Source organism: Ceratotherium simum, chromosome 5 (genome assembly GCF_057802395.1).
Source record: "Ceratotherium simum simum isolate JZ-2026a chromosome 5, ASM5780239v1, whole genome shotgun sequence".
In the NCBI taxonomy this organism is placed as follows: Eukaryota; Metazoa; Chordata; class Mammalia; order Perissodactyla; family Rhinocerotidae; genus Ceratotherium; species Ceratotherium simum.
Genome location: NC_141904.1, coordinates 49,006,742 through 49,019,078, shown reverse-complemented (window position 1 = coordinate 49,019,078; position 12,337 = coordinate 49,006,742). Strand labels below are relative to the sequence as shown.

At 47.1% G+C, this 12,337-nt stretch overlaps 1 protein-coding gene across 1 annotated transcript in view; it reads right to left on the bottom strand.

Moving 5' to 3' along the window:
- Positions 1 to 5,565, bottom strand: part of PTPN23 (protein tyrosine phosphatase non-receptor type 23) — a 32,668-nt gene extending 27,103 nt beyond the window's left edge. The window contains exon 1 of the mRNA XM_004419630.2: positions 5,409 to 5,565. Within this exon, the coding sequence (XP_004419687.1) occupies positions 5,409 to 5,492 (84 nt within the window). The 5' untranslated portion in view covers positions 5,493 to 5,565. The remainder of the gene's footprint in view (positions 1 to 5,408) is intronic.
- Between the last annotated feature and the right edge of the window lie 6,772 nt (positions 5,566 to 12,337).

Below are 12,337 nucleotides of genomic sequence, written 5' to 3'. Positions count from 1 at the left end.
TTTCATGGGTCTAGTTAAAGCAATAACCCCCCAAAAAAGGGCAATAAAAGGCACCACATGTATTAGAATTACCTTTTTCACCACACACATTATATTTCTTTTTTCTCCACTTGCAGGGTTGACTCAAATATGCGGCATTCCTTAAGCGGTTCCACAGAAACACACACAAAATTGAGTCCCACATACAGTATTGTTAATTAATACAATATATGCTCTGCCACTGAATTTCAAATGAGATTAATTTTATTCAGAGAAAGAAGTATTATTGCCAAGGGAAATCTTTAGTCCCTTGGTGTCAGCAAGCCTAAGACCAAGTAACAGGCCAAGAGCCCCGGGGATGAGAGCGGACCTTCATCCTCGCCTAGTCTAACCCTACATAACACTCAAGGCCTCTCTCCCACATCTCCTTTGAATGGCCCCTCGACCTGTCTGAACAACACCAGTGAGGATGACTCAAGTTACATCTCCTGGAAGGTGCTAGAACTAGACTAGGTCATTCAACCAACACTTGTTACACACTCTTTACACACAAATATTTATTACTTCCCGAGTAAAGGAAAGAATTTGGTGCGAAATGGATATACGACTCTGGTGTATGAGTTTCAAGTTACAGAAGAATGAACTTGACCATCCAGGTCATCTGTGCCTAGAGCCATTCTGTGTAAAACACAAGTGAGCAGACAGGCTCAGGCAGACTGGCTCAGTGACTCTAAATCTGTGACAAGAGATAAGACAGGTCACCACCATAGGTAACTGGCAACGTCCTGTGCTCCTCACTGCTGAGAAGCCAGGGCCCTTTTAGGCCTCTGGTCGTCTCACTTCCCTTTTTGTGTGTGGGGCAAGCTTTTCAAGAGAGTCAGCTGTCCCATGGGAGATCTGGAAGGGGGGAAAAAATTCCACAAAACTGAAAACCAGGCTCTATCTACATGTGAATAAGATAAACAGCAAGAAGCAACAAGAGTGTGCACTCTGTGGTGCAGGTCAACTGAGTGACAGGAGCTATAGGACCTGTCTGAATCTGGAGGAGGGTGGTACACATGCCAGGCAGCTAAAGGGGCCCTGAAGAGGTATGGTTCAACCCGGGTGATGAACAGGAGGAAAAGATTTCCAGTAAGGACTGGAACAAGGACAATGACCGGATGTGGAAGAAAAAGAGGCTGTAGGAGAGGCCTGGCGGAGTTGAAGTTAGAGAGGCAGGCGCAAAGTGGCAGCAGGCCTTAAACAGGAGGCAGTTTCTCTGGAGGAACCTAGTGGGAAAGCGGAGATTTAGAGAAATCAATCCAACCAGAGTGGGAGGAGGGGAGAGGCCAAGAAGTCACTTGGTTGGCAGGTTGGCTATTATATGGTACATTGGCCCCTGAGGTTACTATGTGGATCACTAGATGGTAAACTTCATGAAGGCAGGGATTTTTGTCATCACATACAGCCCTGAGATCCCACAGCTGGCACATAATAGTCACTCAATAATTATTTGTTCAATGAATGAATTAGGGACAGATGCAACACCTCAGTGCAAATGAGCTTGACTTGAGCTCAACTGCAGTTGGTTAAGGGCTGGTGTTTGGAACTGGAAGAGGAAAGAATTTCAAACACTAACACGTCTGGCCAAATCACTCATGATGAAGAGCACAAGAGTCATCCTTCATCAGTTTCCACTGAGTCAGCACTCTGGGCTCTAAAACACATGAAAGAAGGTGCAGGGCCAGCAGCATTTCCCCACTAAAAAATTATGTGGCGGGCTGGCCCGATGGTACAGTGGTTGAGTTCACACACTCCGCTCCGGTGGCCCGGGGTTCACAGGTTTGGATCCCGGGTGCGGACCTACACACCACTTATCAAGCCATGCTGTGGCAGGTGTCCCACATATAAAGTAGAGGAAGATGGGCATGGATGTTAGCCCAGGGCCAGTCTTCCTCAGCAAAAAGAGGAGGACTGGCAAGAGACATTAGCTCAGGGCTAATCTTTGTCATCAAAAAAAAAATTATGTGGGTCCAGGTATCCCAACCTAAAGCCTGGCACTGCAGTTCAAAACCACCTTGCTCTTCCCCTGACTCTTATTTCACATTATTCCATAATTGAAGGCGTGTCCATCAGGAGTGAAAACCAATACTAACCATTATTAAAGGTTTTTTCTTTTCTTTTTTTTTTTTTTTGAGGAAGATCAGCCCTGAGCTAACATCCATGCCAATCCTCCTCTTTTTGCTGAGGAAGACCGGCCCTGAGCTAACATCTATTGCCAATCCTCCTCCTTTTTTTCCCTTTTTCTCCCCAAGGCCCCAGTAGATAGCTGTATGGCATAGCTGCACATCCTCCTAGTTGCTGTATGTGGGACACCACCTCAGCACGGCTGGACAAGTGGTGCGTCGGTGCGTGCCCAGGATCCGAACCCAGGAAGCCAGTAGCAGAGCGCGCGCACTTAACAGCTAAGCCACGGGGCCAGCCCCCAAAGTTTTTTTCAAAAGCCCAGCCTCATAAAGAAAGACATCCTTTATCTATCTGGAAAACTCCTATTCATCCTTCAAAATCCACCTCTTTGGCAAGCCTTCCTTGATGGCCCCTCCTTAGGCTGGTACTTCTGTACACCGCACATACTTCTACTCTTCCACTGATGTCACCATCTAATTTTTAAATTTCCTCTATTTATACTACGAATTCCATGAAAAAAAAAAAGAGGGGCTGGCCCAGTGGCATAGTGGTTAAGTTTGCATGCTCCACTTCAGGGGTCTGGGGTTCGTGGGTTCGGATCCCGGGCACGGACCTACACACTGCTCATCAAGCCATGCTGTAGGGGCGTCCCATACAGAAAACAGAGAAAGATGGGCACAGATGTTAGCTCACGGCCAGTCTTCCTCAGCAAAAAGAGGAAGATTGGCAATGGATGTTAAGCTCATGGCCAATCTTCCTCACCAAAAAAAAAAAAAGGAGTATCTCTTATTCGTCTGTACTATCAGGGCTAAGCATAGTGCTCGACAGGTTGACCTGAAGAGAACCAATTTTTACCCCACTATCCTAAATTAAATTCTACCCCTCAGCACCAAGTCATTGGTGAAGGTTCCCACAGCTCAAAGCAAGGGTAGAAGGACAAGGGTACCAGTGGCAGAAGGCAGAGTGGAGGCTCTCAGGTTGAAGAGAGGAGCCCAGGTCAGGAAGAGTTCTCAGGCTGCAGTGGCTTCTGCAGTCTCCTCTGTAGGAAGAGAGTTCCATGGTACCCTGCGAGAGTTGGCCATTTTTAAGCCCAGCCTACCCACAGACTGCTATTCCTTTTCAGTGGGTTCATGCCACAATCTTAACCTATCAAATAAACGGTGATATCTTTCCTGATCCCAAAAAAGAGGAAACAAAGAAAAAGAGCTGATATTCAGGAAAGGAATTGCTTTTTCAGCATCTGATATCACCTCAGGCTAAATGGCTATTGAGCAACTCCTCTCATGGAAGCCCAGGGGCTCCCAAGGAAGCCACTGCTCACATAATACCTTGTAGTCTAGGTGTGACCAGAGCATCAAACGCTAAGTTCAAACAAAAATATCCCCTTGGAGTTTCTGAGCTAAGATTTTTATCCACTAGATTTCCAGAAATTTATAGTTACCATTTCTAAATTCCCTCTCAACTGTCAATTCAGTCATTTGAAAAACGTTTTCCTGAGTGCCAACTATGTAGAGGGGACCCTGCTATGATGTGAGGAACATGGAAATGCCTCTCAGGTCACTTACAATTGAAATGCAGAGTTAAAACATACTACACATAACTGTCACCAGAAAAAGAATGAAAAGAGTACAGGATTCAGAGAAGGGAAAGATAAAGTCAGACGAAAGGATTAAAAAAGACTTGTGGAAGAGACAGAGCTTAAACTGGACCTTGAAATCTGAACAGAACAAATATAGAGAGATTAAAGAATGGCCCCATCCCCATCCCTCAGGGCAAAGATGAGAGCTCTTCTGGGTAGGAGGAACTCCACAACCAAAGGCATAAAAGAACAAACATACAGAGAATGTCAAGGGAAGCAAGTGGCTGACTGTGAACACAATCCGGGCTACTTGTATCAGAAGCACATAGATCAAGCACATACTGGGCCCTCAAAAAATGCTGAAAGAACCGGGGTAGGTCAACTCTGAATGGGTTAGAGTTGAACGAGAAAACAAAGGAGTTTTGTTGTGTTCTAGAAAAATTCACCTAATCATACTTTACGAAAGGGCTGATGGAAAAGAGACCAAAGTCTGAGGAAGAGGTAAAAAAATTCTGGAATTTTAGATCAATTAATCTAATTTCCTGGTCTACAAATGAGGAAAAAGAGGCCCAAAAAGGTTAAATGATGGACTCAAAGGAATACAAACTGTTAGTGTCTGAACTAAGGCAGTGGCAGTGTAAAGAGAGGAATGGAGACAGCTTCTTGGGAAACTACTTCCACACCCATTTTCTTTCTCCTGTTTCTTTTCTCAAGCACCATGCTGAGTGGTGCAGCATCCAGATTATCTGGGACTTACTTTGGCAGCTGCTGTGCTAAAACCACAATGACGTCAACCGGCAACAGACTCCTGGTTGTTCTTTTTCACTTCTACTCTGATCCTCTACCAATGCTACCAGGTGGTCCTTCCCAAGGCAGATGTCTCAGATGCCCAATCAAAACACCTGGTCCCTCTTTGTACCAACCACCCCTGATCTCACCACAGAGGTCCCTTGCCTCAGCCAACGCAAAACCAGCCTGTCTCCTCCGTCCAACTGAAGGTTCCACAAAACGACTGCTAAGGTCTCTCCGGGAGCTACAACATGTTTATCCCCTGCAGGCAGTCATGAAAAGCAGTATGGAACTGTATCTTTTGATTCAAAGGGGCTCCCGAATTGGTTTCTTCTTCTGAGGAGACCAGACAGAACTGCACCAAGTGTCAAGAGACCCCAACCGCAGAAGTCAGACATTCCCGGGTCACCGGGGCTCCTGTCTTAAAACACATCCGGAGCCATCCTCAGCATCCATCTCAGTCCGATCGTGGACTGACAGCGTACAGAGGGTCGGGCACAGTAGCTCAACCCAGACGGTTACGATCACCCCCGCTCCCCGCGGTGCTGTCCTGGCGTGGAGGAGGGGCGGAGCGGAACTAAATCCAGAGCGTCACACTGAGGAAGCGTGGTGCCTCGGTGGGAACCGTGGAAGGCCCGGGGCAGAAGTCGGAAAGCGAGTTCCGAGGAGACTGCCGGTGCTAGCCCCGGGCGGGCAAGGAGGGAGAGGTTGGTGTGCAGGCGCCCGGGGTGGGTAGGGGTGGACCAGGCTGAGCAAAGCCAGCGGAGGCCCATCCTGGCCTCACCTGACCCTGCGACAGGGCCTGGAGAAATGATGGACTCGCAGGGGGCGTCACGCGCTGGCAGACGACAGAGATACGCGGGAGAAGGGGGTAGGGGGTGTGAGGCGCACTCACTTTTTTCACCGCCGGCTGGAAGTGGAAGTCACCGGCCTCTTTCAGGTCCAGCCAGATCATGGGCATGCGGGGTACGGCCTCCATGGCGGCTGGCGCCCGCCGGCCACCCGGCCTCTCCCTAGCTGCTCCAGCTGCTGGCTCAGCCGCGCGCCCCGCCCCTCCCCGCCGGAAGTCACCCGTCACGCGGGGCCGAAAAGATGCCCGCACAGCCTGCTGGGAGATGCAGTCCCTGCCCCGCCCGCGCAGCTTTTCGCACAGGCTCGGCTTCCGACGCGCATGCTAAGTCTCCTCCGCAGGGAGCGCGTGGAGGGCGAGTCTCCAGCCCGGGGCGAGATGGTTCCTGGGAGGGATAGTCTTCCTCTGCTTAGCTGCCGGGCTGGGCGCAAGCTGAACTTCTTCCGGGCCAAATAGACCGGCCGGGCCTGCCTCCGGCCGCGGCGCACTTGTCCCGAGAAGGGCGTTAGAGAAAGCACGTATAAACTTGTAGTCCCAAGCGGTGTCGAGTTCAGTGGAGGACGGAGGCAAGTCTACGGTAGACGTGACTTGAAAACTGAGCCCTGGGAGGGTGGGCGCCTGGCCGGGAGGGAGACGAGGCTAAGGAGAGAGCAAGAGGTTTCGCCCGAAGTGCCGAGCTTTGGAACAGAGGGATGACTGGTCGAAGATTGGCACACTCGGTCCAACCTGGAAGGCGAGGCACTCACTGCCGAAGAGACGGACGCATCCATTTGTGATGGTGGGGAAAGAACGCCTAGATGGAGTGTAAAGCGAAAAAAGGAGGCCCAGAGCAATGTGGGTAGATGGAGTGGGGGTGAGGATGTACAGCCATGTGAGTACCTGGTTCGCCCATACTGTCTGGAAGGGGCCCACGGAACAAAGAACAGTTGTTGCCTCTGGAGAGGTGACCTGTAGAGCGGGAATTTTAAAATCGTGTATGTATTACCTATCTTTAGAAAAAGATGGAGAATAGGTTGGAGATAGTGAGGGGAAAAGTGGAAGCAGGGAAATCAGTGAGGATCCTTTTGTAGTCATCCAGGAGACAGGGGATGTTAGGGCAGAGGGAGGTGAAAAGTGGGCAGATTTGAGAAATGTTTTGGAGACAAAAGGTGTCAGAACTTGGGGTGAATGCATGTAGGGGAATGAGAGTGTCAAAGATGGTTTTCAAGTTTCCATCTAGTGTAGCGGAGTGGCTGCAGGGCTGTTTACATGAGAAAACAGGGGAAGGAACAGGTTTGGGAGGAAGAGCGAAAGTTGAGGTCTGTCTGTGTTAAGCTGGGTGCAGATGTCATTGAGTCATTCAAGAGGAGATGTGGAGGGGATTGTAGGATGCAGGACCTGGGCTCAGAAGAGAGGCTTCACCTACACTGTAGGGTCTAGATCACCTTTGCAGTGAGACTCCAGAACTTTTCAAGACTCAGTCGAGGGCCTGCCTTCATGCCAGTTGGAGTTAGAGCAAAAGAAAATGTGAGTACACCAATGTTCATAGCAGCATTATTCACAATAGCCAAAAGGTAGAAACAAACCAAATGTCCATCAATGGATGAATAGATAAACAGAATGTGGTATAGCCATACAATGGACTATTATTCAGCCCTAAAAAGGAAGGAAATTTCTTGGGGCAGCCCCATGGCGTAGCGGTTAAATTCGTACGTGCTCTGCTTTGGCAGCCCAGGTTTTGCTGGTTCGGATCCTGGGCACGGACCTAGGCACTGCTCATCAAGCCATGCTGAGGTGGCGTCCCACATAGAGCACCTAGAAGGATGTACGACTATGACATACAACTATCTGCTGGGGCTTTGGGGAGAAAAAAGGAAAAAAGGAGGAAGATTGGCAACAGATGTTAGCTCATGGCCAATCTTCCTCAAAAAAAAAAAAAGGAAGGAAATTCTGATACATGCTACAACATGGATGAGCCTTGAAGACATTATGCTAAGTGAAATAAGCCAGACACAAAAGGACAAATGTTGTATAATTCCACTTATGTGAGGTACCTAGTGTAGTCAAATTCATAGAGACTGAAGTAGAACGGTGCTTACCAGGGGCTGGGGGATGGGAGAATGGGGAGTTATTGTTTAATGGGTACAGAGTTTCAGTATGGGATGATGAAAAAGTTCTGAAGATGGATGGTGGTAATGGTTGCACAACAATGTGAATGTACTTAATGCCACTGAACTGTACCCTTAAAAATGGTTAAAATGGTAAACTTAGGTATATTTTACTACAATAAAAAAATTTTAGAAAAGAAAATGCAAGACCTTGCAGATTATTTATTTATTTATTTATTTTTAAGGAAAGAGAAAAATTTACCAGCATTTTGAAAGAGCTTGTTTCTGGAGGACCATCCTGGGGTCACCTGGTCAGAGGTGGAGGAATTGAGGATAAGGCCCATGCCCTGAAAAATCCCAACAATGAGGAAGGGAAGAAAATTGCCCCAACACAATTTATAGTAATTTAAATGCAGGAGCCCATCCTGAGGTTCTCTGAGGGTGAGGTAGTGGTGAGCCATAGGGGAGTTGCTAGCGTAGACACTGCAGTTGGGACCAGAGCAGGCTAGGGGGTGGGAGACTCTAGCATAGCATCACTGAGCAAGGAAAGAAGCAAGATTCGGGACGTGGGACTAAGGAGGGAGGCAGCCACAGGAAGCAGTTTGACTACAGGACACAGCTCAGGCCCCAAGCATGAGGCCAGCAAGGGATCAGGATAAGCAGGTCAGTATGGGCTGGAACAGTCAGGAGGGGACGGGAGGAGTAGGAAGCCCTAAGTTGGGCCTTGTAAGACAGCACCTGTAGAGGCAGGCATCTCAGGTGGGTGGAACTGCAGTTGCAAAAGGGAGCTCTGGGGCTAGGCTCCAGGATTCAAAGGAGCCAGGCAGCTGGGTCCCTCCCACATGTGCTTACCAGAGCAACACCTTTGGCCCTACTGTCTTTCCTTCCTCTAGCCTCACTTGCCCTCTTTATAGAAAGGGACCCCTTTGGCCCTACATGAGGCTTCTGCAGTTGAACTACAACAGACATACCCTGTGAGTGCCAGGGTGTATTAATTCGCTAGGGCTGCCATAACAAAGTATCACAGACTGAGTGGCTTAAACAACAGAAATTAATTTTCTCACAATTCTGGAGGCCACAAGTCTGAGATCAAGGTGTCAGCAGGATTGGTTTCTTCTGAGCTCTTGCTCCTTGGTTTGTAGATGGATGTCTTCTACCTGTGTCTTCACATGGTCTTCCCTCTATACATGTCTGTCCCCTAATCTCCTTTTAAGGACACCAGTCATATTGGATTAGGGCCCACCCTCATGACCTCATGTTAATTATCTCTTTAAAGACTCTATCTCCAAATTCAGTTACCTTCTGAGGTACTGGGGATTAGTACTTCAACATTTGAATTTGGTGGGGGGGACACAATTCAGCCCATAACACAGGGTCACAGTGACATGAAGGGCAATTGGTATAAGAGGCATCAGAGACCAAGAGGCCCTGTGAGGAGGCCTCAAATGCTGAGGCAATGGGTTGGGGATGGGCCAGTGGAGATGAGACAGCAGAAAAGATGTCTCTGGGGTGCCCTCCTAGTGCACATATTTCTTCACAGAGATGGGCAGAGTTGGGAGTTTGGGGAAGCATAAGACTCAATAGGACTGGGGAAGAGTAGGCCCGTTCACAAGGGGACAGCAAACACCCCATTCAGCCAGGTCAGTTCACCCCTTTCTCAAGACAACACACACATACAGACACATCCATCACACTCGGCAGACCTAGAAGGGCCTCAGAGGCAGACAGACGTCCTCCGCCATTTTATCGATGTGGAGACTGAGGCCTGGATTGGGGAGTGGACCACTCAAGTCTCCCAGCAAGTGAATTTCCATTCAGTCCAGGCTAGGCGTGGGTCTCCTCCCTCCCAGTTCATTTGTTCCATAAATATTTATTCAACACTCACTGTGTCCTAGGCACTGTTTTACATGCTGCTGAATAAAACAGGCAAAGATCTCTGCCCTCATAAGGTCACAATCTAGTTAGGGGAGACAGATTAACACAATAAAGAATATACAGTATATGAGATGACAATAACTGCTACGGTAAGAAGAAAAAGCAGAGAAAGGAGGATGGGAGTATGAGGAGGGGGCCATTTGCAATTTTATATCTTTCATATTGGGTGGTCATGGAAGCCTTCACTGAGGGAATACTATTTGAGCAGAGATCTGAAGGAAGTGAAGGAGCAAGCCAGGCGCATAGCTAGGGGAAAAGTATTCTAGAAAGAGAGAACAGGAAATGCAAAAGCCCTGAGCCAAGACAGTGCCTGACATGCCTGAAGGACAGCAAGGAGGCCAGAGTGGCTGAGGCTGAATGAGTGTGGAGAATAGCAGGAGATGGTGTCGGAGAGGCAATGGGAAGGGGTGAGGTGGGGGGTTGCTGATGGGGTAGGGTCTCAAAAACTGTTGAAGATTTGGGCTTTTCCTTGGATGACCTGGGGAACCATGAGAGCGTTTGGAACAGGGGAGGGATATGATCTGACCTAAGTTTAAGGGTTACGCTGGCTGCTGTATTGATAAACTGTGGAGGGGAGGTGGTGACTAGGAGGAAGGGCCCATATCAAGAATTGTGGATTCCCAGGACACTGTTCTGGGCCCTATAGAGGGGAGGGTGGAGACAGAAGAACTGCACCACTCAGATTCTGCCTTCAGGGTCTTCAGAGTGAGGTCTGGGATATATGGACACACACAGGGAACATGTGAGGAGGACTTGAGAAAGGAATATACCACAGGGGAAGAATTGGGGTGGGATTTGGTGTGCTTAGGCTGAATCACCTCCACAGAATGGGGTGGGGAAAATGCAAACCCAGAGTGGGCAGAGAGCCTAATGGGGTTGGTGAGGAGGGAATGCTTACTGGAAGAAGAGAGGTGATCCATAGACTCAGTGCAATTCCTGTCAAACTCCCACTTTTATGTGTGCGTGGAAGTTGACAAGGTGTTTCTCAAATTTGTGTGGAAAATCAAAGGCCATAGAAGAGTCTATACAGTCTTAAAGAAGAGAAAGAAAATGAGAAGACCTGTCTACCAGATGTCTAGTCCTGTTAGGTGAGTAATTGGAATAGTGTGGGTATTTGCTCAGAAACATAACATTAGGCCGTCAGAACTGAATAGAGAACCCAGAAACAGACTGAAGACTTCCATGTCCACTTAATGGACTCCAGAGGTAGCATTGCAGGCCAGTGAGGAAAGGAGGGATTATTGAATAAAGGATGCAGGTCAATTGGTCATCCATATAAAAAAATTATGTTGGAGTCTGTTATGGATTGAATTGTATCCCCCAAAAAGGTATGTTGAAGTCCTAACCCCTGGGTATCTGTGAATGTGACCTTATTTGGAAATAGGCTCTTTGCAGAGGTAATCAAATTAAGATGATGCTGTACTGGATTATGATGGGCCCTCATCCAATGACTGGTGTCCTTGAAAAAAGAAATTTTCTTGGGCCAGCCCCAGTGGTCTAGTGGTTAAGTTTGCCGTGCTCTGCTTTGGCAGCCTGGGTTCGGTTCCCAGGTGCGGACCTACACTACTCATCTGTTAGTGGCCGTGCTGTGACATTGGCTCACATACAAAAAAGAGGAAGATTGACAATAGCTGTTAGCTCAGGGAAAATCTTCCTCAGCAAAAAAAAAAGGGAATTCTGCCTCAAGACTGCAACATCAACTCATGCCTGAGTTTCCAGCTTCCAGCGGGGCTGCCCTACAGACTTTTCACTTTCAAACCTCACAATCACATGAGCCAATTCCTATCAACTATCTGTTTGTCTATCAACTATCTATTCATCTCCTGTTGGTTCTGTTTCTCTGGAAAATCCTGACTGATAACAGAGCATACTTCACACCATGTTTCCAGTAGTGTCTGAAGTCAGGAGAGACGGGGGAGAGAAGCGATTGGAAGTGGGGACGGAAGAGATGCTTGTGGGAGTCTGTGAACATTCTGTCTCTTGACAGAATGCTGGTTACGGGAGTTTGTTTACTTACTCCTGTAAGAGGTAAATAAACCAAGCTGTACTCTTTTGAGCATTTTTGTATATACGTTATAGTTCAATAAAAAGTTAACATAAGAAGTTAATTCCAGATATATTAATAACCAAAATTCTAACTTTTAAAAGTGGACATAGGAGAATATCTTTATAAAGCCAAGAAGGAAGGATTTCTTAAGCTATAAAAAGCACCAGCCGTGAAGGAAGATCAATAAATTAACTTCATTTGAATTAGGAAATTCTGTTGCACAAAAGACATCAGAAAACACAGGAGTCAGCCTAAGAGGCTTCCCCTGCCAAATCTAGGGCAATTAGGCATCAAAATAAAATAAGGATAGTAAGGGATTATAACTCGTTGAATAAAAGAATACATGAATTTATACAGGTATAAATAAATAATTGGGGGAGGAGAAAAGCCCTTCTTTACAGCAGAAAGCCAATTACTAGATGTATAAGGAAGGATGAAATTAGAAAACCACTATTCAGCAACCATCATATTAATAATTCAGGCAAAATCATCAATAGACTTAAAATTAGTGGACTTGAGAAGTAAAGTAGCAGGGTAATTACATAGTCCTGTAATATCTCCACACAATATGCTTATTAATTACAAAGGGAAAAATAGTAACTTTATGTGGAGAAACTTGACAGACCCTACCTTGACCAGGTGATGAAATTTAATATCACCAGCAATGGGATTAATCTATATAGTACGCCTTCTGGTATGATGCACTGAGAAGGACAGAGCATCAAAAATGAAGTACCTTGAGCTAATCATGAATAAACATTAGACAAATATAAAATGAAGGACAGTTTATGAAATAACTGGCCTGTAATCTCCAAAAATGTCAGTGTTGTGAAACACAAAGAAATACTTTGCCAGACTAAAGGACACTAAAGAGACGTAACAACTGAATACAACATATGATATGA